This window comes from Corvus cornix, chromosome 1A, assembly GCF_000738735.6.
Source record: "Corvus cornix cornix isolate S_Up_H32 chromosome 1A, ASM73873v5, whole genome shotgun sequence".
NCBI lineage: Eukaryota > Metazoa > Chordata > Aves > Passeriformes > Corvidae > Corvus > Corvus cornix.
The window spans coordinates 13,305,362-13,332,340 of record NC_047057.1 but is presented as its reverse complement, the minus strand read 5'-3'; the positions used below and the strand labels follow the sequence as shown (position 1 = coordinate 13,332,340).

Below are 26,979 nucleotides of genomic sequence, written 5' to 3'. Positions count from 1 at the left end.
CCTACTCATTGTTTATCTTATAAAGAAATGCTGCTATCTACAGTGTATTATTTTCCTTTTTTTCCTTCATGGACTAATAAATGGATCAGTGGTAAACTCTGACCATAGACACCAGACCAAAGACAGCTTTGAGAGCGTGACCAACACTGGCATGCAGTAACTCCTAATGCTGAACACCAAGTGACTGCACCCACGTGTGGGATGTGCTCGCACTTAGGAGATACAGCACTTCTGCCATGCACAGGAATCTTTTGTTAGCTAAAATTAACTGGCACGTGTTTCTGGCAGTGCTGCTGCTGTTTCCAAAGTGACAGCCTCTTCTTTTGCATCCCCAGGAGAATACCTGAGAAATGGCACATCTTCTAAACACTGCCTACCTGCCTTCCCCAGGCTGTGGAGGGCTCTTGCCATGTCAAGTGCTGCCAGGCACCCTCTGAAACAACAAAGCTCCATTCTCAGGGGTAGGAAGGAATTTATCCTGTCCAGTGTTCACTTGCTCATTATCAACAGGCAGGTCATCAGCCTCTCTCTTGCTAGCTACGACACCCACTGATGCACAAAAAGCCAGGAGAAGCTGTGGCCTTCTGTCTCCTTGTATCAGCAGACTAGAAGAGGTCACCAGTGCCCCTTTTCTCTAAAGAAATAATGATGTGCATATCTCACGTGGGTATAACCATGGCATTTGTATCTTTGGTCAGTTCTTGTTATTAACTGTGTAACTGCAGAAAAACAGTTCCTCTTTCTCTCTGTTTTCTCCAGCACGAATCTTGCTTTCTGTCAGTATGCCACAAGATTTCAAATGTATTAATACCTCTTTGGGCAAATTCTGGCTTCCAAATGCAGAGTGGGGTAAGCACAGAAGGAATGTCTTCCTGTTGACTTCTCTCTAGGAGAATTAGTGATTTCTGGAGTGTTGTTTCTCACATATATTGAGTAAGTTGCAATGAGAAGATTCATGAAAGCACATCAGTGTTTCTCAGACACTTCAGAGTTGGTGGGATGCCCAAAGAGCCCACCAGACTGCAAATGGTATCCCAGATTTTATTAATTTTTTATTTTCAAGACTACTTTACACAAACTACATTATAAAGGCATTAGCACAGAGTCTGAAATCTATATAAACGTTGGGACGCGGACTTGCAGAATGCTGCTGGTACTCAGGAAAAAGGTTTATAATAAAAATACAACAGTTGCAATTTTCATTGATATTTTTCTGAAGTCATTTGTTCATACCTGTATTTATGTATCATTGATTACATTTTAGAAAAAAATCTGCTAAACATGTTAAGTCTCAATACTCTGTTAATGATAGGGTTAATCTATCTTCTAACAAGTGCAACCAGTGTATTCAATGAAGATCTAAATATAATCACATTGTACACCTTAGCTCCATTTCAACTTCTCTTCCTGTCCTGGAATATAATTAGGATGGAGCCTTGGGGACACACTCACTGCTAACCAACATCTCAATGACCTTGTTGGGGAAAAAGAGATGTCAAGTCACAACTGAGTCTGAGGCACTAACTCTAAGAAGAGATTTGAATTTCCACTGTTAGGTGCAATCGTAATGTGAATGAGACTACCAAGAAAATATGATAGACCTCAAAGAAAAAGTCACCCTTAAAACAACTTCCAAAAAATAATCTTAAGGCTAACAGGAGGCAGTGATGATAATTGAGACCTACATAGAAAATTTAGTAATTTTCTTTTTCTGCGTGTTGTGTTAGAGCTTCTGAAAAAGGTTAGGGATTAGTGACTACTTTACATTTCCTGGTTTATAACCCTTAAAAACCAATTATTCTAAAGGGTCAGTGAGTTTATGCACTGTGAGACTCAGGAAACTGTGGTTCAGCCTCCTGCTCCAGTAGTGGCATCTGTGCTACAGCTGCAGCTCTCCAGGCCTTGGGAACGCAGCTGCTGCTGCAGAACGGGACAGCTGCGCTCTGTCTGGGATGAGCAGACATGTCCTTGTGCCCACCTCCTCCTCACCTGAAAGGCAGTTCCTCTGCCCCCTGAGGCTGGATTGCCTCGAACCACACCTCTGCCTTGTTTCTCCTTGTGCCAGGGCTTGCCAGAAAACAAGGTCAGTGGTGGGTGGAGGTCTCCAGAGGGACACAAAATCCAGCTGGTGATCAGCCACGATTGCATAGCCATTTATAAGGAGATGCTGGTGCCCACAGCTTGCTCCGTAGGTAAAGAGGAGATTTGGCAGCTACTTTTGATCTCCCAGGAGTCAAACACCCACACCCAGAAGACACAAGGCAGCCTAGCACTGCCCAGGCAGCCCAAGCACAGGCTGCATGGGCAAGGAAAGCAATGACAGGCCTGGGAATTTGCTCAGCATTGAGGTGTTTTAGGTGTCTGCAACAAACACAATTCAATATAGCACATTGTAAATTGCTGATAAAAATCATCAGCCTCAGTTCAGTGCAGGACTAAACTACTTTCCTCTGGGTACAGATCTCTTGTAGACCTTTTCCTGCAAATGGAGGCTGCTTCAAGAGTGCCATTTCCCTTGAAGTTGTGATTAGCATTTATTTCCCCATGCTAGAGTTAAATTTAGCAGTAGATCTTATTTTTTAAAACTAGGAACTTACTAAAATCTTCAGATTTTTCTTCATAAAACATACCAGGAATGAATAAAGTGCTCTTAGAAAGTGGCAATATTCTATTCACATTTAACAATTACAATAATTGCAATTCTAACACTATAACTATTAAAATTTAAGATATCTGACATCATACAGAATTATTAATACGGAACTAAAACACTTCCTCTGAGTGGGACTTTAAATATGATTTCTTACTGAGATAAGTCTTTAAGAAACTGGATAAAAAATATTTATAGGTATTTTGGGCTAAGCTGCTTATTCATGAATAATAATCAAATGAATAGAACATGTCATTTTATTTCAGATCTATAAAATACAAATCTAAAAATATCATTTTACAGACAATATTCACCATTTAGTTTATATTTTAGCATTTTCTAAAGCCTATCTTGCACAGAATAATAATGTAACAGAATAACAAAATAGTCTACATTTTAACCTTAGAGATTTCCTTAACTGGAGTCTACCATTTACATCAAAAATACTTGTGCACAATAACCAATTAAACATCTACATTTCAAGAATAGATTGGCTACATCTCATAACTGAGACACCAATTACAGTACATTTATTAAAAATCCTTCAAGAGTGCACTCAGTAGTAACACTAGTTAAAATCATAACAGCTCTGTGAAATGATCAAAGCAAATGATAACAGAATTTTAAAATTCAGTTAATCATTTATACATAATGTAAAGCCCATGTAACACTACAATGAAGGAATAAATTACATGGGCACAAGTGCAAAAAAGCAATATTGTAAGCCATCTCTTTGGTAAAAATCAATTAGCAGGAAGTATACTATAATAATTCAAGTCAAAGACTAATTCGGGCTGTATGTTTTTTCCTTTCCTACCATAGGCAGACTTGTTTGCAAGCAATCTACAGTAGAGAAGTTAAAATTCTACTTAACACTGCCCATTTTTTCATCTTTTAAGTTTAAATATTGAAATTAAAGATAAGGATTTCTTTTTCTTTCATAAATAGCTTTTCAGTAGTATTGTTTCATCAGGAATTTAAAAATAAATATCAAAATATACACAACTTCAAAGACTACATTTAATTCCTTCTAGGTATATCCTGAAAATATATCACCAAGGAATAAATAACTTTGGGTTTCTCAGATATTTGGTAAAATGTCAATTACATAAGGAGTTTTCTCTGAGGGATAAGGAAGTACCATTGCTTTTTCTACAGAGCTTTTGCTATACAGGTGGAATTTTAATAACTTTACAGTTAGAATATAATCTGTAACATAATACGGACCTTCCCCACTAAAAAGTACAGTAAAAAATCTTTCAAAACTAAACCTTCAGAATTTCATGTTCATATCTGAGGAACTTCCAGGTTAACTGTGAAGTTCTCCTGGCAGTCAAGACTGGTTGTCTGTGTCAGGAGGTTGCAGTAACAATAAAGCAATTTCCTCCCATGGCCGAGCCAAAGCTCTTTTCTATTGACAACATATTAAAAATCCAGAAAGGACAAAATGTTGAGGAAGGGACAAAAGAAAAGGATGTGGGTGAAGAACACTCGTGGGTAAACCATCCTGAGACAGATGTGGATTACCTACAGAGATTTCACTGTAACCATAGATTTTATATAAAATCTTCTGGTTTTGAAGGACTTGACCCTCATGAACAATTAAGGTAAGGTCATAAGGGGTTTGTAGGCTATCATCTTACTCAACCTCCTCCTTTTATTTATCTGAAATTATTGCTAAAGAAAGCAAAAAAACATCCAAGCCACATTAGCAAAGCATCTAGTTAAAACAATCCAGCAACTTGAAGTGTCTTTAGAAATTTAAAAAAAAAATCTTTTCTGCAGGAAGATCTCCTGGAGGGGCAGAGCAAAAGTCCTTGCCTTTTCACAAGATCCATTTAAGCTGCCAGAAGAGTAAAGGCAATTTTGACTGTTCATTTATTCAGAATTCATAAATAACAAGTAGATTCACTAACCTCCTGTTCACACCCACAGTTAATTTACATAAAATATTAAGCAGAATGCTTTTCTACTCCTTGTTTGATTCCAAGCACAAGATGTAAAAACCAGTTAAACTGCACAGTCCAGCCCTTATCTCTACAAACTTCTATCTGATCAAGAAAATGCTTTTTGGCATCTTCTTCACTTTTCCCTACTGTCAGTGCATCCCTGATATATTCAATATCTTCTTTGCTGGTTAATTGGGGCATTCCAGTCATTAGCATCATGGAGAACAGGATGATCAGCAGGTTTGTGTGGTGTCGGAGAGCTAAATAAGCCTTCACACATACGTCCTGTGAGAGAGAAGAGTTTTTTGTTAATTGAGGAGATGAATTGACAGGGATGGTGTAGGAATTTCACAGGACTCTCATTAACCAATGCCATTCAATCACTCGAGTATGTCAGAGACAGGAGACCCAACAGAGCGATTCAACTGAGCAGAAATGTGACACAAATTTCTGCACCTGCTGCTCAGGGTAACTTCATTCACCACAGGTTGGAGCAACAAGAACTGTTTGGGTGTACAACTAATGGCTCTTAATCCTACATTGATTACTAAAGCATAAAACCTTAGTCTCACCAGAATTTCAAATTAATTTCCCCACCATATAACCTCTTTCTGTAGCTGTTAAAAGAGACAGCAATAATTCACTGTCTTCCTTTCCTGTTGGGATGTTCCCGTTTAAAGACTGTGGCTGGGAAGTGATACTGAACAAAGCAGCACCTCCAGGGGATTGCTCCTCTTTTTCTATAGATGCCTATTAACTTCACAGTGGTGACAGATTATTTAACAGGGAAGATTTTTCAGGCTTGGTGTTCTAAGGAATTCTGCTAGCTGACAGCTCTAGTCTTCAGGCACTCTGCCTTGCTGTAGGATTTCTATGACTATGTACTGTCATTCTGGATTCCATAGACTTCTTTTATAGCCTTTTCATTTCCATGTATAAATAATCTCTGCTTAACAGCAGAACTTTTAGAAGAATGAAATTTCTGCAGCTTAGAAAAAAATGCAGTGTTTTTAAAAATAATATTCCCTGCTAAGCAACTAATATATAAATTGAAATTATTTCTTATATTAAATTTATAGCTCATTTAGTAGTAGAAATAAGAACAATGCAATCAAGACATCAATCATCAATCAACTAGAAATTAGGCCTGCAATGCAGTAATGTAAAAATATGAAAAATATTTCCAAGAAGGTTGTTATTATTCAAACCAAAGCTGAAGCAATGCTAATTTTTACCCAATTAAATATTCAATTTAACCTTTCCACAACTGTATATTCATGTTTTGAATAATATTTGGAAAATCCAAATACTTTAATGTAAACGTCTAACAAATCCCATCAGCCCTCTAGAAGGCTTTTATTTTTACAAGATATATGTTTTCTTTCTTCCTCTGAAACAGGAAGAAGTGCACAAATATTCTTAACATCTATCACTGTTCACATCAGCAACACCAGGACACCCAACTAGACAGGTTAGGAAAATATAAGGAAGGAAGATGATATACTGAAGATCTGTCTGCACAATTTCTTTTTTTAGTATTGCCTGGGAACTTAAATCTTTTAATCTGTTCCCAAATAAATTCTGTCCTGAAATAAGATCATACTTACAAACTCCAATGTTAGTTTAGTTCTAGCATAGCAAAAGATAAAATGCAATGTTCAAAGCACAATTTACAATGCAAAACACCATCACAGGGAATAGTTTCTCTCCATTATACCAGGAGAAAAAAAAATAATAAAAAAAGAAATTTTACTTATGTATTATCAACTTCAAACAGAGAAATCTTGTCACAAGAGTTAGTCTGTGTTTTGTTCCCCTTGAAAGAGATGAAAGGTCTTTATAGTTATTATCAAAGAGAGTTTTACATTTCTGTATGGATGATGAATCCCACTGCTTCGGGTGTCTGAGACAGAAAAACAATTATGCAGTCAAGAAAAACCTGGTATCACTGCATCTCAAAGGCAGTCCTTCCAGGAATTCAAAAGATTTTTAATATCTGCATCTGCCCGTTACAGTTATTTATTCAGACAGGAACTGAATCTAGTTTTGCATTAGTATCTTCCAAGAAAATGAATTTTTACACTTCTGAGAGAGGCAGTGAGAACCAAAAATAACCCAGACGACAGGTATGTGTCAAGGATATGTACATGTTTACTGTGGGATTAAGAAGAAAGCTGCTAACTCATCTAAAGCCATAGGCAAAATGAGAAGAGCTGAGGAGAAACCAAAATCCCATTGCCCAATAGGAAAAAAAGAATAATCATTCTGAAAGCTTGAAACTGTCCTAAATATTATTATCCTAAAATCCAGGCATTTTTATAAAATAAAGTATCCAAGTTCTGTTACATAGGCCATCCCTTCCCTGTACAGTTTACTGCAAATAAGTATTTCTCAATGATGAATTGTGTACCCTTCTGTCACCTTTGTTTGACAATCAAATACATAAGATTTTGTAAAGAAATAGTTTAGAAGAATTTGGTTAGCACTGAAAATACAGATCTCTGTATTATCAAGTCAGCAGAATAATGAAAAAATAATGAATTACATAAATTAAATCTAGTGAACAAAAATGAGTTAATAATTTAAAGCACAAACTATCAAAGACAATTTTAGGCAAATTAATAATAGGTAGGTGGACAAAGCTCAAAAAGGACTATGAAGATCTTAGGTGAGGCTTTCTCAAAGGTTTCTACAAGTAAGAAGTGAAAAAGCTGTGTGCACACAGGAGTATGAAAGTTGATTGGTTTCAGCCAAAGGCTGTAAAGAAAATGCCACCACATATGACACTTACAGCAAGAGAAATCTGGGCAGTACTATGGCACCTGAGAAATTCATAGGTGGAACAGAAAAATACTTGTCTTCCCAGGTTAAGTCATGCTTAAATACATGTTTGTGATGAGGAAAAAGCCCATCAAATACTGCTTTCTTCTAAGCATTTCTGTGATGTCATTAATAACCTCTGGCCTCTCATTTTCATTAAACCATCATAACAAATGCAAACACAAAGGGAGCCAAAATTTAGATTAAGAACTAATAGAAAGGAACTTCACTGCTAGTTCAAAAAAGTTGCCAGGCCACTGACAGCCTCAGAAGTTCACTAATAATGAACTATACTCTTCTGCAGTGAACTTCGGTCAAAGTTATTTGTCATTTTAACCTCCTCCAGAATCTGCAATACGAGCTCTGGCTAACACACTGTAATATGTCCAGTGGATAAAAAGAAATAAAATCTTATACAAGTAGGTTATTAAGTTATCAAAAACACCAAAGACTGTAAAAAACAAAGGAGTCTTCTGAAGCACAAACTGTTTTAATGTAGTTAAGTACGAAATAATGAGAGATGCTCTTAAAAATTAATGAAGGATAAATGCTGAGACTTTTCCATTAATACCTAAATGAGTCATTAGGCATACTGAATGAATCCTTCAATATTAGGAAATATGATGAAACAAGTCAACTGGAAAGTGCAAGTACAATTTTATTTTTTTGCTCTGGCCAGCTAATTAAAACATACATTTTTCATAGCAAAATATGTGATGCAAATCTTGCTCTGTGTTACTCTTTTACTTGTATAGAAGTATTTTAACTTTCTTTTTACTGGTCTTTGAGACAGAAAAGGCTCTTAATGTACTACTGCAATAGCAGTATATAAACAGTAGCTATTGCAGCAGAACTATACATGAACTTACATTTTTTGGTCAGTTTATTGTTGTCTGTGCCTAAATCATGTCACTTAAAATGCCTGAGTCACATACCACCATCCCAGTTCACAACAGTAAAGCACATTAATCACCTTGTATTTGGCTCAGGACACTAGTGGAAATGACACTGGTGCTATTACAGCATTCCTAGACTGTCTGCATTAGTGGGATGGTAACAGTACTTAGAAATTAGTACCAGAGTAACAAAATGTGTATTTAGTCAAACCCAGGACTCCATGATGGAGGCATGATGTATTGAAGAGAGGCTATGACCAAAATCACCTCTGATTGATTTTGGTATTTGGGCTGCTGAAGTAAAGGTCAGATACTCTCTAAAGAGCTGGATGATCCGTATATATGTAGACAACTTTACCTCACCACAGACACCAACAGGTCTTTCAATCCTCCATTACCACATTTTAACTCTTTTAACTATTTTCTGCTTCCAGAACAGAAGTCTTCTTTGAAATGACATAGCCCAGACTGGTGTTTCAGTCCCACACCTGCAATATGACTTACAGCTGCAGCGACAGCATCATCACTGTACACAGCCCAGCTCACAGGCTTCCCTGAGAGCATGGGCTCAGCATTCCCTTCCCAAGGCAAACCCCACCCTAACATCTTTTGAGCTACAAGCCCCCTTCAAAACACCTCCACTGTGATAAAGGCAGTCCTGGCAAAATGAAGACTCAAAGATTGCACCTGGTTCTTTAGTTATTTTCAGAAGTTTGGGCAGTGACTTCAACCAAAAATAATTGGTTCTTCTTTGCATGAGTCGTCTCCACACATCCTCTCCCTTTTGATTGTCTCTGGTGGACAATGTGATTTGTCATTAACAAAAGAATACCATAAGGTGGGAATTGCAAGAGGGTCCAAGTGGATCCCCATCGCTGGCAGGGAGGCCTGCAGGATGCGTCCAGCCTGAAGATGGAGAACACTCATTTTTGGATGAGTGAGTAAAAGCACTGAGATGTGGCCACAAATGGAGACAAAATGCTGAAGTAACTGCATAGGGGACCCACTTGGTGTTATCATCTTAGGATAATTCCCATTGCCCATCACAGATAATCACAAGGGAGATGGGGGTGTGTAGGACACAGATTTGCTATACAACTGTGTATATGCTCAAAGGGACATAGTCATCATCCACCAGTAAGAACCTTAATTAGGTACTCAGGTTAGAAAACCAGACTCCTTACTGTGACTGGTTCACCCACAAGGAATCCACAACATGAAAGTTAGGCTTTGGCTTTGACTCACTCTACAGAAGAATTTTTATTTTGATATTATAAGGAATCTGCTTTCTAAATTAGACACTTTACTCAAAGTCTCTAGAGATGACCACAGGAATAACACTTCAGACAAATAAGTACTTCTCACCAGCCACATTCTCAACTATTTCCTTAGAAGTAGGAACTGCCTACTGAACTCCCTCTTTGACCAGGTCCTACACTAGCTCGAATAATCACAACTGGTTTGGAAGCGCTCACTTTCAAATAGAAGCAATAGAACAGATTTTTAACACCATTCGTTTCTTTCAGAGTTAAATCTATCCATCCACTTCACAAAACAGCATCTGAGATAGCTTAGGGTCACTGATTTTTACTCAGATGCAGCAGTTCGAGCCCCAGAACTCGAAGAATCAGGAGGGAATAACACTGGCAAAGCCAGCTGATGAATGCCTCACACCTGCTCATACTCCACAGAGGCTCTGCTTAGTGCCGTGAGTTTCCTCTAATTGCACAAACACTGAAGCCCTCTGCAAAGTATTTTCAGTCAAGACAAGAAACAAAGAAAGAACTGCTTATCTGGTCTGCTGCTAACGAGCTTTTCAATGTGCCTTTGTGAATGTTTGAATTCTAGTTCCCATAATTGTACAGATAATTTTTTCTCTTAGTTGGGCCTAAAATATCCCAGAATTGTATTATGATTCATTGTATTTTATTAAGATAATACCCAGGAGCCTAGACCTTTGAAAACCAAGGCATTAACGTTCATTTCAGAGGGCAAAAAACCATTACTTAATTGATTTGCAGCTAGATACCCATTCTATTACCTGAAATTTATGGAAATGGAGACTTGTCTTCTTTCCGGAAGTTCCCATGACATACAGAAAATCTGGAGTCAGCACAAAAGGAACTCTCTCCTTATTAATTCCAAGGAAGCTTTTATAATTCCCAAGAATATGGCCAAAATCAATATGGAAAAGGTTACCTTCATAAAGAGAAGAAGAAATCACAGAAAAACACAATAAACTTCTAACACTTACGTGCATTCACTGTACTTCCAGCCCCTTTTTGTCAGTATTTATGATCAGTCTTAAGTTCAGCAGAAAAGACTACTTTCTTTCTTTCTTGGGGAAATACATAATTCTGTCCTCTTGGCAAAATTACTTTTTATTTATCTTTGGCAGTTGTTAAAAGTCTGGCAGAACTGCTGTATTATCTAAACATACACCCAAAGCTTTTCAAAAACCAAGGAAAGCTTGTGCATCATACCTGTAACAATCAGAGCATCGCTACACGGAAAAGGCTTCAGGGTTATGTTTCAAATACCCATGGGATTCTGGCATTACCCATCTCCTTGGCAAATGTCATTGACTAGAAAACACTTTCTCCTCACAGACCTTCATTAGACCTTCATTCTAAACCACTCTGTATGTTCAAAGCCTGCATTGTCACCCTTTGGATAGCTTTGAGAGAGTTGTAGGCATCAGTTCCCACAAAAGCAATGAAAACCTCTCCTTTTAAGGGTCACTACACCTACAGGACTGGAGTGTGCTGCTCCTCTTCACAATACTTTATTACTTTCACTGGCAGCCAGCGTACAGATACAAGAGTATGGTTACTTAAAATCACCGATTTGTAGTAGTGGCACATGTACAAAAATATAAAACATCAAATTATGTAAGATGATACTTAACAGTGATCTGTAAGTGGAACATCCTTAGATGCTCCTGATCTTAAGCCAGCTTTCAAGTTCCCCCAGCCTACCAAATCTGACTCTCTGCAGACTTCTCAGACTGAGATCCTTCTGACTCCTGAGGCTCAGAACGGCTCCTGTTAAAGACTCTGAGGCAAACCTGCTCATGACCACAACAAAATAACACTTTTCTCTGTTTTTCTGTCTACTGACCTGTGCCTCCTTTTCTGCCAATGGGAACTAACACCACATTATATTATATTATATTATATATAATGTTGACATTAAAGCATTTATTTGTCATTTTTTCCTCAAGGGCTTCTGCTGAACTTTTTTACTATAGTCTTCAATCAGCTAATTTCTGCCTTCAGGGTACTTATTCCCTTTAGCCTTCAACTGATAAAACTTTAATATTATCAATATTAAATATCCTTCTCTTATCAGAGACTAATTATGAAGCGAGAGGATCATGAAACTAAAAGTGAATTCCTTAGCCTAAATAAAACTCCACTATATGTACTGATTGTTCTGGGATTCCTTCCATAGGTAAGTAAAATTAAGGATGAAACAGTGTGCAGCTATGGAAGTAACTCCCAAAGTTTATAGTACAAAAAAACTGAGAGTTTCTTCAGGAGGATATAACCATCCCACAGATTTTAGTAGCAAAACAAATACACTCCATGTACACTTATTTTCCTTTCTTATTTCCACTTAAGATTTTTTACATCAGTACACAAAACAACTACACTCCTCAGAAGTGAAAACAGTCCAGCAGCATCTGAATTGTGATAGAATTCAGTTCCACTAAACATTGTCAGAACCACATCCACACATCAGATAGGTGAACAGCTATCTGCTTTTTAAGGTTTTTTGGTGTTCAGACCTTAGATGTAGACAGTAAAAAAAAAAACTGGTTTACATTTCTTATGACTTAGTTTGTATCAAACTGCTCCTTGAAAAAAAAAAAGGCATTATTAATGATAAATATCTACACCCTGTATGAAGGCCAACAGGGGTGACTACATTTCAATGTCACAGGAGGACCTGACCTTGTAAGCATCACTGACAGAACTGGTTTGTCTCTCTTCATTCATAGTTAAATGCATTATTTATTAAAAGGAAAGATAAATCTAGTGAAGTATACGCAGTCTGGACATCTATGAAATTCTCAAAAAATAACCCACCTGTTTCTGTAATCATAATGTTGTCATTGTGCCTGTCTCCTATTCCAAGTACAAAGGTTGCCACACAGTATCCAGCACAAGAATAAACAAATCTTTCCACAGCTGCCTGAAACTAAAAAAAAATCTTAGAGATGTTAAATGCTTCAATGATAGACACTAAATGCAACCATTCTCAAAATTATGTACCTTTCTGTTGACACATATCTATCAACAGTTAGGCAAACTGTCTTATAAAATACACCATTGCACAGCAGAGATCAAGACTACAGTCCTGCACTGCACTCCTTGTGCTGGCTCTATCCCTCAGCACACAGAAAAGCAGCATAGAGCTGCTCACACATTCTGAGGCAAAAGAGGTGGCAGAAAGCTGTCAGTGGATGTACACAAGCAAAGGAGTTGTGAGCACCCAAACCTGTATCTAAATCCCCTAAAACCACATTGCCGTTCAGTGCTCTTAGATGTCCTCTCAACCCACTCTTTATGTACCACTTCTAACTTCCATGGATAAAGGAGTAATTTCAGAAGCATCTTGTGTCTCAGGAATTTGGCTGCCAGCTGGGTGCTAAAGGCTCATTCACAGACACCCGCAGCTGAGTGCAGGGAAAATGAATGGATTTTTCAAACTCCCATAAGTAACAAACACAAACATATGGGCTCTATGCTCCTAAATTAGTAAGGTGCAATCGAAAATCCTACCTAAAAATTCAAAGAACTCACCTTCTCTTCAATCATACATCTCTCCTTGAGCCACTGGTTTAGTATTTCATCCTTAAATGCACCAGTGTTCCCAACTGTACTCTGCTGAATTTTGGCAATTGTTGTAGCATCTTTCACAATTTCGATCATTCCTAGAGAAAATAAGGAAAAGATTAGAAGTTATTAAATTGTTATCAGAGCGTATTAAAAATATGCAAAATTAAATTTTAAACTGTGTTTAAAAATCAGCTGCAGATCTTCAAAGGTTGTGAGAAGAAATTTATTTGACAAGAAGCAACAGTTCTTTTTCATTCCCAGCTGAAACCAGCCAGAGCTCATAAAGAGCCTGGCATCCAAACTCCTCTTCTTTTAAAATGGATGTATCACAAGATGAGTGAGGACCCTCTGTGTAAGGCTTTTCCCAAGGGGAGGAACTATTCCTGTCCTGATCCCAATTCACATTTTTCACCAGCTTCTCTCCAGCTTCACAAAAATGAAGAGATGAAGAAAAGCTTCTGTTTTGCCGCACTCTAGGGATGCAAGTGTTGCCAGGGCTGTGGCAGAGGAACAGAGCTGGCCCTCCTGCAGTGAATCCAATTTAAGCTTAAGTATGCATAACACAGAAAGCTCAGAAATACCAGTACATAGCAAGGTACAGCAGTGGGATTGCTGGTAAAAAGCTCTGGTTGTCAGAGCCATGGGGTCTGTCCCTAAACTGAACAGACCCTTGCCAAGGCAAACTGGCACATCACAGCAACATGGTGCAGAAACAAGGCCTTGTCCTGTTCACACCATCATGGCATGTGATGGAGGGGAAGCTAGAGGGAAATGCAGAAACAGAGGCTGCAACACAACGCTGCACTGTAGCCAAGACTAGCAAATGCAGTCCAGACTGGGTATGCCTGTATGGGGGAAAGTCAGGTTTTAGTTGAATTTATTTGCTAACTGGAAATATTTTATCTTCTTTCTCTGGTTCAAGTTCAACAGTGTCTTCTAGCTTCAGCTCCAGCTCAGAGATAAGCAAGCAAACAAAAATACCCCTTTTTCTCCAAAGCGTTCCAAAGCAGTTTCTGATTTGGTTTTAATTTGACTCTCTTGGAAACACATCAATTTCTTTCTATTCACAATCCCACCCTTTGCAATTACTGAATTATGTGGAATTTTTCAGTAACAGAGTAAAAACACAGCAATCTCTTCCTGCATTCCGTGCATGACTGAATTCATGGCTGGATACCCCCTTCTGTCTTTACAGTGGCCTGATACATTTGCCATAAAACTATTGTGGAAATATGACCTCCAAAACCCACCACCAAGACCATCAAATTAAAAAGCTTTGCATTTTGGTCTGTGCTTGTCAAGCTGCTGTTTTTCTCCGGAGTGTGAGCCCCAGCTCTCATTCCAGCTGTTGAAAAAGCTTTCCCTGCCTGTGCTCACTAACGTCCCTCTAGTGGCCAACAGCTCCTCGATTGTGGGGGAGAAGAGCTGGCTCAGGAAGCATGACAAGGATAGCAGTTCTCAGCTGGGCTGCACTCAGCTGAGAGGGAGTGCAGCAGGAAATGCACCATGTGATGTGTTTCTGGGGCTCTGTGTTACTAAGGCAGGTGACTTTTCTACGAGCCAGCTTGAACTTCTTACTTTCAGCAGCGATGCGGCACAGTAAGTAGTGATAATTGCCTCACAGAGCCAGGAACATACAGACACGTCAAAGGGAGAGAGAGCAGGGTATGATCTTCTACCACTGATGTAGAGAACAGAAAGTTCCTCCTACAGAGGTCTGCTTGGCAGAAGCAGTGGAGAGGACAGATGCTTCCAGAATTACAAACTGCACTGAATGCAACGTCTTTTACAGAATGAGAAAGCTCTACACAGGAGATGCCAGCCCCAGGTCTAAGACACCTGTTTCTCCGTGCTCATTGTAGAGTGGGGTACTGTCCTTGAGTCAATACACAGAAACTGCCCAAGTTCCATGGAAGTATTAAGAGGGAGGGAAGAAGCAGCCTGGAAGACGACCATGTGTGAATATTGTGAAACAACATTTGCATGCCACTATTCTTTGGTTCTGTTCCAAACAAGCATAAGCTCTACATCGAAGTGTGCCACATTGGGTATTACTAATTTAGGCTGCAGGTATTCTCAGCAAACCAAGCAGGAGTGTCAATATGATTAACCATGCCCCTACTGGGGTGCTAAAAGGATGCTAAATTCTTACATCTCTCCCATGCACAAAGGAAAATCAAATATTATTTCCTTGAGACAGAAGAATGGGGAATCAATTAGGAATTCATGAAAGAATAACAGAAATCTGTGACTCAAGTATGAAAGTGCCAGAATCACTGGCAGAATTCCTCCTTCTTCCTCCATTTTTTCAATACATTACATTGTCTTGAGATAATTTTAAACAAAATTAAATCAGACCCTAAAAAGCTCTCTAAAGAATTAGTTTTAGCACATCTAAAGGAGAGGAAACCCCCTCAACTTTCCTTATATTTACAGTTAGTTAGTGTTTTGATGCACAGTGTTCCATTTCCTTTATTATTAAAATTTTATCAGTATAAATTATTCAATTTTATGTATTATATCAATACATATATTCAATTTATATTAGTAGAAAAGAAACTGTCTTATGTCACGCTACCAGGTGCATTTTTCCTGCATTGCTGAGATATCCTGAAATCAAGAGGATGTTAAAAAAATTTTATGTGGCAATGGATTTTAGAGAGGAAGTACATTACAAAAGTACATTAAAGAGTTCTTAATTTTACTGGGTTTTCTTTCACCACAAGTAGTGAAAAATTGATCATCTATGCTGCAGGAACTAATGCCCTGTGAGAAATACTGCCTGAGTTTCCTGTTAAGTAATGTTGTTGCTTCTGTGTGGTATAAAGCTTTAGGTCAGGAAAAAAAAAGTTTTGCTCTTTTCTCTATTTTATTCCTATCAACACATTAAAACACATCTTGAATAATTCACTCACTTTCACTGCTGTTTCATACTAAATATTGTTATTAAAGAGAAACTTGGAGCACAACCCAAGTAGTTGGACTTGCACAGGAATCACAGCCAGTAAAGCTGGTGCTGCAGCTCAAGGAAGGGCAGAAACCACTGCCAAGATGCAACTGAAGGCTACTCACAGAAAGTGTAATAAAGTGCTATTTCCCTCAGGACTACAGCACCTATTAGAATAGTTCTCCCATACACATCTTCTGTAAATATGGTATTTCAAATTTCGAATCACAGTAAGTGTGATCACATACCTATTTTGTTCCCTGTAGAAATGCAACCATATGGCAACAAACAGAGGTCCAAGGATTCTGCTTCCCAAATGGATCCCATAATTCGAAGAATCTAGTAAAAACAAATGTATATGCTAAGTTATTTCAAATTATTTGAACATTACAGATTACTCATATGAATAACTCTACCCAGACCTCTGAGATAGGGCTAAACTTACTTTGCTATCCAATTAAGAGATAAATACAATAAGTGTGCAGTCATTCAAGACAATCAGTTACAGAACCAGGGTTTATATTTCTTCATCTGTCCTGCGACCAGGCAATCTCTACTTTTCTATAAAATATTAATAAATATATTGTATGATTTCTACATAAGGTGAGATTGAATGTGTTAGCAAGCATGTCCATTTTTTCCCATAAATACCCCCAAAAGCCCTAACAAACCAGTTGTCAGAAACCAGAGTGATGCTAACTACTGATTTTTCATTTGTTAACTTCACCCATTGCATAAATAAATGATAAAAACACTTCATCAGAGGAACAGGCCATCTTGCACTAAGTAAGATTCTGTCTCTAGAACACCAAAGTGTGAAGTATGTATGGCATATGGCAGGAAAAGCAAGGCTAACAGTATGTACTGTCTGGTTGGGATGAAACTCCTTTTCTTCAGAGCAGCTTGTACTGTGCTGTGGTTTAGGGGGTGACCAAAGCAGTGCTGAGAACACACTGATGTCTCAGTGTCCCAGCTGAACAGTGTCTGCTGAGTGTCAAGGCTACCTGTTTCTCACCCTGCCTGACACTGACTAGATTGGGGTGCACAAGAGATTGCGAGGGGACACAACCAGGCAGATGACCTGAACCAACCAAAGAAATACTCCATGCTGAACAGTGTCATGCCCAGCAATAAAACAGGGAGGAAGGGGTTATGTAGGTTAACCATCTTCTGCGCAGGAACCGGCTGGGAACTGGTCTACCCATGGGATGTGGTGAGTGACTGCCTTAAACCACTTGTTTTGTTTTCCTCCTCTCTTCTTCCACTTCTCCTTGCTTATTGAACAATCTTTTTTAATCTTTTTTAGCTCAACTTGCAAGTTTTCTTGCTCTTACTCTTCCTTTCCTCTTTCCCCGTACCACCAGGGTTAATCCATAACAAAGTAACATAAAAAACTGTAGTACAATGAAGATGATCCAGTGTTGACATCAGCCTTGCCATATAGAGTTTAAAACACAAAAGACTACCTCGTATTTCATACATACAGTGAAGACAAAGATAGACACACTTTGGAAAAGTAAAATGATTTTAAAATATTTTAAAATATTAATGTTATTCTTTTTATAAGTTTTAGCTCCCATACCTGTAAAATCAGCATGTCCTGACGGAGGTCATCTCCGTGTTTGAAGATGATGCCTATGGTTTCATTTGACAGAGCTGTTGGATCTGCACATTTAAATTCAAGCCAGAGAGGCTTCTTCTTAGATGCCATTACTTTACATTTTTCTATCTGTGAAAGACATGTTTATTGCTTGCTAGCCATTGTATGCCAACATCAACCCAAGAAACCTTTTTAACAGCAGCTACAGAATAGTTTACCAACTTCCACTCAGTTACACCACAAGCAACACACTGAAAGCACATGTAAAGAAGGGTGTTCAGTTGCCACACAAAGCCTCCCCAACCCGGCACAACTTTTAACTACTGTCCATGATAAAGAACAAGTGTATCTTGACTCTCCAAAACTGGATTTAGCTTGTAAATCTGCTTCAGACAGATTTAAAACAGGAATAGACATTTTGACAAAACAGGAAATTATGACTCTCACAACAGCAGTTCGACAGGTGCTTTGCAAAACCAGAATGTAATCATTGTCCAATGCAATTTAGCACATCATCTACCCTTGTGACTTCTAGCAACTACATTCCAGACTGCTTCATTCAATTCCCCTAGTAAATTGTTCACATTCATGGGGGAGATGGCATTTTTGAAACTAATTTAATGTAATCATTCATAAAATAAGAAAATTAATTCCCTATTTAGTTTTATTACATTTATAATATTGATAAATTCAGCACTGAAAATGCAGTATTTCAAATGTTTTCTCCAGTAATTATGGCTAATACAACTGTAGTATGCCTTACTTTCTATTCTCCAATTCCTGATTCATTGTTGAACATTACTATGTACAATAAAGCCACCTAAAATTTAAAAACCTGCAAGCTTAAAAAACTGAACATCAGTGTTTGAGAGCTGATGGAATCCATAACGTAGGAGTATTTTAGTATATTCACATTTCATAAAGATTATGGACAAATAGTACTTGTTAAAATGAACATGAAATGAAAGCTTTTTACCAAACATTTTTATTCATATAGTTTGGAAAAAGAAAAGCTAACCCATCAATTTTTGTAAATCTATTGCTTCGTTCATCTACAAAGGTCCTGGTAAGACTGAATACTTCCTAAGTCAAGGAAAACTAGAAAATCCAGAGAAAGCTTTTATTTTATAATCTAATTTCTGGCAAACAGTTGATTATTTCTGTACAAAAAAAAAAGAAAATTAAAGAGAGACAAATACAAACAAGAAAATAGTATTTAAGAAGTCACAAATTATTTCTGAATATGAAATGTCTGAATTGACTTCTGTGCTGACAGTGCTTCAGCCATGCTCAGCTGGGAGGTGTTTAATTCTCTCAGCTTGAAGACAGACCAGCTTATAGCCTGTCTCCCAAGGCACAGGTTTATTTAACAGAAACATGGCTATATTTAGACAACACCTGACTATTCAGCAATTCCTTAAGTTGGATGGTTTGTCTGTCCTTAGCTAGGAGAAAAATTAAGGGACTCTTTTCTTGTAGGGTCCTTACTGCACGTCAAGTAAATCCAAGAATCTTCTGGATTCTGACTGTGCTTCTTCACCCAGACCTCACATTGCATTTTAGATGCATGATCCAATTTCCTTTCACTATACATCTGCTGATTTATGAATCTTTTTTTTAAACTCTGAGTCAAACATACAGAATTGCAATCTCACCACAAAACTGAAGGCAGCAATATTGAAAACCAAAGTGTTTCTTAATGCATTTCTAACTAAATCATAATGTATTTTCTAACAAAAATAACAAAGAGATACTGAAAAATCAGAAATAACTGAGGTAGACATTTTTGTCAGTATGATCAAAGTCTGGACCCAAACCTTAGTGACAGATATCAATCAGGTTAAGACAGAGAAAGTAACTGGAAGAATAGAAACTGAATATCCCAAAGCCCCTGAATCAGATAAAACAGTTTCACACAGGTATTTTTTTGGGACATGGTGGCATGTCATTACATTTAGAAAAATAATAATAGCCCTGGGAACAAAAACCTCCTGAGTCCATGGGATGTCATTGTATTCACACTGAAATAAGACCATTAGACATATAAGCAAAAATTTTTACCAAGGGACACATACTTGCAAATAGATTTTTTTAAAAAAGGATTTGTAGAAGTCAGAATATATTTACCACTAGTGCTCCTGCTCTTAGTCCAGGATCATACGGAACTCTAAAACTTTCTGGAAGTTTGCTGCCCTGTAATTTTTCAAGCTTTTGTCTCAGCTGTGCAATAACTGCAATTACAAGTAAGAAAACACAACAAAATCAAAAGTTGGAAGGCAAAAAGGTTATAGATAATCAAACTTGTTGAGCATTATGATTTGGCTAAAAAGCTCCATTTAGCTATTTTTCAAATTGCTTTCCTCCTGCATCTCTTGATTCAGGGAATGGAGGAAAACTCTTGAACGTGCACTATTAACGGTCAGGGCTGTTTCAGATAACTAAAGGTAAAGTCTTCAAACACCTCAGAAGTATGTGCCTTCTCTGCAGTGTTAGCAACACTGCACAGAAAGAGTTTACATTAAAATGTCAGCTTTTGTTTAAAAAACAAAACACAGTAGAACACACCAAAAAATATTTTCCCTCATAACTGACAAGAAACACAGACAGACTCAAGGCTTTTGAATTCCTGGAATTAATTACTCTGTAACCATAAGGAGACAAACTACAGAGACACTGAATTTCCTATCCTCCTGAAACTGGTTTCATAGTTCAGACTTCATAATCTCACATTCCAGTAAGAAGAAAATTTGCTGTGTATTTATATGAACAAGAATTTTAATGTTACTATCTAAATGCAATCTTTAATATAACCTCAAGCTTCTGAATGAATCTTCAACTCAGAAGAGTACAGATTATACAACACATGATGTATTTTGTTCATCTCAGCTAGTGAGTGTCAGCAGCATAAGCAATACACTGGCATTACCCTGCATTAGGGCAAAGACCTGAACACTGTTCTAAAATAAACTGTAGCTACACAGCAGAGGATGTGTATATATATCCTTAACTAATTTTGGAGATAAAGAGCAAAAAAATCGTACTGAGAAAGCTAAACATGGACCTGGATATTTAAAATAGGATCATAATCACAGAATCATGGATTAGTTTGGGTTGGACAGGACCTTTAATGGCCATCTAGTCCAACCCCCCTGCAATGAGCAGGGACATCTTCAATTCAACTTGCTCAGAGCCCTGTCCAGCCTGACCTAGAGTATTTCCAGGCATGGGGCATCTCCACCACTGTGGGCAACCTATTCAAGTGTGCCAACACCCTCATCATAAAAAACATGCCTTCCTTAGGCATAGTCAGAATTTGCCCCGCTTTAGTTTAAAATCATTGACTCCTGTCCTATCACTACAGGCCCTACTAAAAAGTTTGTGCCCCGCCTTTTTTACAAACTCCCTGTAAGCACTGGAAGGCTGATGTTAAGTCTCCTGAGCCTTCTCTTCTCCAGGCTGAACAACCCCAACAGTCTCAGCTTTTCCTCACAGGAGAGGTGCTCCAGCCCTCTCATTTTGTGACTCTTCTCTGGCCTCACTCTAGCAGATCCATGTCTTTCCCGTCCTGAGTGGCCCAGAGCTGGATGCAGTATTCCAGGTGGAGTGTCCCAGGGGCAGAGAAGAGGGGCAGAATTATCTCCCTCGACCGGCTGCCTATGCTACTTTTGATGCAGCCCAGGACACTGACTTTTTGGGCTGTTAGTGCACATTAGACTAAATCAGGACAGTTCAAATGCTGCTATCAAATTTTAAAAGTCAAGCCAAAAGAACTGGCCGACAACTCACAGAATACAAATGTTACACCTATCCTAGAGGGTTTTAGAGAAGAACTACCTAGCAGTGCCTGGTCACTAACGTGGTATCTCTTCTGGTAAAAAACAAATCTGACAGCAATATACAGGAGCCAATAAGTGGACTTCAAAATTAGACACTTTTCAAAAAAACCCTCAAAAATCCCAAACCCAAACCCACAATAACACAAAAACAAACCAACCAAACAAAAAACCCCCCTAACGACTCCCCCCCCACCACCCCCCAAAAGCACCTAAGTTGTAGTAACTTGGATAATGAAACAGCTTTCTATAATGTAACTATAGATTTCCTAGACAAATGTCTAGGAAAGTTACTGTTTACAGTTTACTGTTAGTTCAGTAAGTATCCTCATTGTAATGTAATCTGAAAACTGTATGCAAACCAACTGAAGCTACAAAACACTAGGAATAGCTGATTTTAAAACACAAGTAAAGGCACTTGCTAAAACAATTTTCAAGTCTATCTGTCCTAAGAACAAGGTGCTGTGCTTTTTAACCGATGAAACAGCTGCATAGACACATTCCTGGGAGAAAAATCATCTAGCTCAGAGGGTGATGAAAGCAGATAATCCCATGCAAGATATAATATTATGATCTTAAGGATTTATTTATTTATTATTACTTGCTATCTTCAAATATAAGCAAAGAGATTATAGTGAAAAGTGAAAGAAGCAGTTTGACAGCACGATTGCTACTGGAATAGTATGGACCTAGAAGGAAGGAATTTATTCTTTATGGAAAATCCACAAACACTGGAGAAACACATATAAAAGAATTAGATGAGACTACATGACAGAAGGAAATGAAACAGGACAAAACATTCAGACTGAAAATATGAACAACAATGAACATTAAAAATGTTGGGGCAAAAAAGAAGCAATAACTTCAAGAATAAATTTTAGGATATACATTTAAAAAATATAAGAAGTAGAAGGTGCTTGTAGAAAAAATTATGTCCTCAATAATCTGAGATAAATTACATTAGATATAGCATTAGTAGGACACTCCACAGTTTCAGGAAGCCTTATTTAGTGAAAATGTCAATTATATAAGTCCTCTTTCAGTGTTCTGCTGTACATTACATCCAAAGATTCTTTAACTTCAAAACCTAGTGGGTGTTAATGCGATTGCTTTCTCTTGAAACTTTTCTTCTTTGCCCACATATCCTTCAAAGATAATGCATTATGGAATCCACTGCTCTTACAGACATGTACATCTGCAAGGTTGTATAGTTTCTTTCCAAAATACGGGATTCTGACTAAATACATTTAGTATATAGAGTATTTTAAGATAAATTTAGGAAGTTGTTTAGAAACAATGTTTTATATGGGGCTTCAGTAAGTCACTTAATTCATACTATGTGGTAACATAACAGATACTACACTATATATTGAAGAATAAATGCACATTTCCTTCAAATCTCTTTTGACACACCACCACAGCCACTTCTGCATAGCCAGAGTGGAGAGCCTTTCCAATCCAAGGACTTCCTGGCCTGGAGCATACCAGGCTGACCATAGAGGAAGAGATGGTCTCTCTACAGCTCTTAGAATTTTAATATTGTCGTATGTCTTCTCGCACTTACTCCCAACACCAAGCAAGTAACAGGAACGAGGATAAACAAGTTTTTAAGGAAGTTGGGGGGAAAAAAAAAAAGGCAGTCAAAACGTAGAGGCAAAGAGGCAATGCATAGCCCGACTGTGGCTTCCAAAGCAGTGATTACAAGAACTGGAAGTAACAATACCACATCTGTGCCTCACAGGACTCCTCAAAGACACACCCTATATATTCACCCCTGATCCACCAGCTACTTCCATGGCATAGCAGAGGCTCCACTGGACTCCTCCCTGATATCCTTGCCAAAAATCTTCTAGAGAGAGTTTAGGGGAAGGCTGTATTTTTTGGCAAGTGTCACTTTTAATTTTCAGTTAATATTTGTGTCTTTCTTCAGTGCTGGCATTCAGCTAAGGGTTATGTACAAGAACTTGTCTGTTTCCCAGTTGGCATGGCATGAGGTTCAAGAAGATAAGCCAAAGCTTGGGAAAGTAGGGGGTGTCTAGAACATTGATATTCTTCCCCTTTTGGGGTGAAATGAGCAAACAAATCTATTACTGGTTTATGCATTATTAATTTACACTCACGTTTTAAAGGAAGTAAAAATGATGCCCTTTGACAGTAATTTATCCACAAATTTCTAAGTGAACAGTACAATTTGCTGCCTAGTTTTTCACACCCAAGGAGAAAAAGCAGTATTAACAACAAAGAAATGCCTTTTAGCAAATACCTTGAGAAGTAACATCATACTTTTCTGCAGAAACCGATTTAATCTCCATTGTGACTTTATGCAGCAATTCAATTACTTGAACCTGCTTCATGAAATCATGCAGCATTGCTTTTCCACAGCCCCTAAGATAGGCTTCGAGGATGACTGCAAACCTCTGTTGGTAGTGCATGGACTGGGCAATTTCGCTTCTTAAGAACCAAAACAAGAAGTGACCAATTCTTTTATTCTACAGGTAAAGAAAAATACTGCAATTAGCATTCATTTATTGACAAAGGGTTTTAACAATGCCAGCAACTTTAGCACAAGTTGGCTGTATTTTGAAGTACTTACTCTCAAACCACGTTTTAGCAGAAATCTGGCTAATGCGCTGTCATGATATGGCTCAAATTTCACAGCCTGAGTAATACAAACATAGAAGACATGTTGTTAACACATTTAAGATCCCCCTGCACTCACACTTAACCAATGACATCTAGAGAACACACTGCTGCAGGAGTAGAAAATGTTAACGAAGCGGGTCTTTTGAGGCTTCTCTGTCTGATTCAAGAAGCACATTTTGTTTGCAACAGGTTCTTTTCAGGTTTACTATTAATGTGACAACGCAAGGTGTGGAGTACCTAACCAGGGAGTCCAAGCTGAGCATATGCACAAAGCAATATCATTCTTGGCTAAAACCAGCAAGATCAGAAACCAGTCTGCAGTATGACTGACACTGAAAATGCTTGAAATGATCACTGACAGATGGAATAATATAACTGTAATAGTTCTTAAATAAAATGTTTCAATAATAAATACTGGTTTTGGACAACATCTGCTACTTTGGGACTAGGGCACCAGGATTTACTGCTGGGCTCCCCAGAAAGCACAGGATACAGGAGCAGCTTTTCAGAGCACTTATCTGTCGTTTATTCCATAAACAAATGACAGAATAAAAGCTCTGATACACAGCCTATATTAATGAAGTACAATTAAGAGGAAGACTTCACCAGACCTTTTTTTTTTACTGACTCTGTGAAAACAGACGTGTTTTTTCTCTTCCAAAAGCTGCTCCCCTCCATCCAAGTCCACAGACATTTCCAAGCTACCAACAAAAAAAGGGGGGTGGGAGGAGGGGAAAGTCAACAACTGTTTTCAAATTTCAGCATTGGAATCCTCTTGCTGTTATTCTCTCCTCCATCCCAATAACCAAGTGACTCAGTCTACCAGAAAAGTATCACACTTCCATGTTCTGGGCTGTGCTAGGGAACTTCTCCACTTTAACTCATTTTTCCAGCAGCTTCTTGCATGTTCCTTGAGGAACTCAAGTTTATAGAAGGTTTGTATTAAGATTAATGGTGGAAAAAAAAGTATGCATTTTTATCCCACGGCAATAAAAGAGAAATAAGAAGCATACAATCTATGAATCAGTCACAAAATCCCTGTCATGAACTGAGGGGGTTGGTGAATGGCTTCAGGTTCTGGAAAGAGAGTGCCAGGAAGCAGCCTGTAGGGAGATTAAGGGAAAACAAAGGGATGCGCAGAGAGCTGGGTGCATGTAGTATGCTCAGCTTTCAGAAGCAACAAAGTATGCAAACCTCTAGCAAGAGTTATTCAACAGAATATAATGGTTCTTTCAAGGTCACTGTGGTCTGCAGCTTGCAAAGAAGCAACCAAGCCATCAGCAAAGGTCTGCTAAATTCATCAAACAAATCACAGTTTTATAAACTCTTACAAGTACTGTGGCACACAGTTGCATTTTTATTATTAAAATATCAACATGATTTCTGAAATGTAAGTTGTCCTGTGAGTTTATTCAAAAGAAAGAAAAAAAAAAAAATCAAACTTTTTCACTCAGCCTTCCTGAATGAACAAACTTATAAAAATGTCACAAAGACACGTTCTTTCTAGCTGCTGGCTAGGAGACAGACAAGAAAGCCAAGCACCAGACTTGCCCTTCTCCTGTATCATAATTCTGCAAGAACTGTCTTGACTGTCTGTGCAGTACTGTTTTACTTCCCCAAACAACACTGTCTTATTTAGGAAAGACAACGAGAATTCACAAATATAACAATATAAAGATCCTTTTACTTCTTGTATGAGATTATGAGGCATGAGGGGTTTTTAATAAAAATTAATTTTCACTGCAGTAAGGTGCCCAAAAGCAATAATTATCACATAAATTCAAATGGATTTCTCACAGTTCCAAGAAAGCCTTTTATAAACCTCATTCTAGTATATACTATACTTAATGTTCACATAGCCTTGAAAAACAATTTAAGACTGAAATACAGCCAAACAACCAACCATTACTTCAAAACAAAATTTCTTTATTGAACTTGCAAATATATTTTAACATAAAACAATACTAAAAATTGTATTATGACCATCCTTACTGAGCTGATGTTTCATAAATAATTAATTTTAAAAGTTCAGCCCATTTTTCTTTTTGCTTCACAAAGTCAAATAACAACTTTTGCACAGCAACAATAAAAGCTGGACATTAAAAAATGTGTGCTGGCACTTCATCAGGTCCCTGTGTATACCTTTGCCTTGTCAATTCAGCAGGAGGCCTTTACTCACTGCCATATACATGCAGTACAGCCATTGGTGTTTATCTTACAAAGAATTTTGTTGCATTTTAACTACCCTGTCCATGGTTTGTCAACTGTACAGAGAACAACAGACAATCACAGGAAGCTCAATAGGTTGATTTATGGTATGGCTGTTTCTGTTTGAAATAAACCTGGAGGGGGAAATAAAATACTTGATTTCTAACTCTACAGAGGATAAAATGGGAATATCCTGTGCAGAGTGAAATAAGCCATCGAGCTTTCATAGAGGTGTGCATCTGAAAAGTGATGACCATTTGCAAGAGATACGTCCACTAGAGCAGACGAATGGCCGACATCCATTCTCTGAAAAACGTAGATTTTAAATACACTGTCATACCATACATGCTGCAGGATGCTGACAGCTTATATTCCATAGTTAGCTAAGAAATAAAGACAAGGAATGCAGCAGAGAGGTAAAAGTTGGAATCTAGCAAGTTTTTCGTTTTTAAGGATGGTAAGCTCACCAACACCTCTTACTAAAAATGACACAGTGAAGTTAAGGCACTATGATTTTATGCTACATTATTTTATTTAACTGTTAGAAAGGTTTATTCTTTTTAAAACTCACCAGATTCATACTTCCTGA

The 26,979-nt window shown here is 37.9% G+C and overlaps 1 protein-coding gene across 3 annotated transcripts in view; it reads right to left on the bottom strand.

Moving 5' to 3' along the window:
* Positions 1-1,027: 1,027 nt before the first annotated feature.
* The window catches only part of PIK3CG (phosphatidylinositol-4,5-bisphosphate 3-kinase catalytic subunit gamma), a 35,391-nt gene continuing 9,439 nt past the window's right edge, over positions 1,028-26,979 (bottom strand). For all 3 annotated transcript variants that reach the window (XM_039570995.1, XM_010395628.4, XM_019283652.3), the window contains exons 3-11: positions 24,133-24,198; positions 23,803-24,028; positions 19,834-19,937; positions 17,689-17,835; positions 16,355-16,445; positions 13,124-13,254; positions 12,407-12,518; positions 10,357-10,514; positions 1,028-4,884 (exon numbers count right to left, since the gene is read on the bottom strand). In XM_039570995.1, the coding sequence (XP_039426929.1) occupies positions 4,603-4,884; positions 10,357-10,514; positions 12,407-12,518; positions 13,124-13,254; positions 16,355-16,445; positions 17,689-17,835; positions 19,834-19,937; positions 23,803-24,028; positions 24,133-24,198 (1,317 nt within the window). In that variant the 3' untranslated portion in view covers positions 1,028-4,602. The remainder of the gene's footprint in view (positions 4,885-10,356; positions 10,515-12,406; positions 12,519-13,123; positions 13,255-16,354; positions 16,446-17,688; positions 17,836-19,833; positions 19,938-23,802; positions 24,029-24,132; positions 24,199-26,979) is intronic.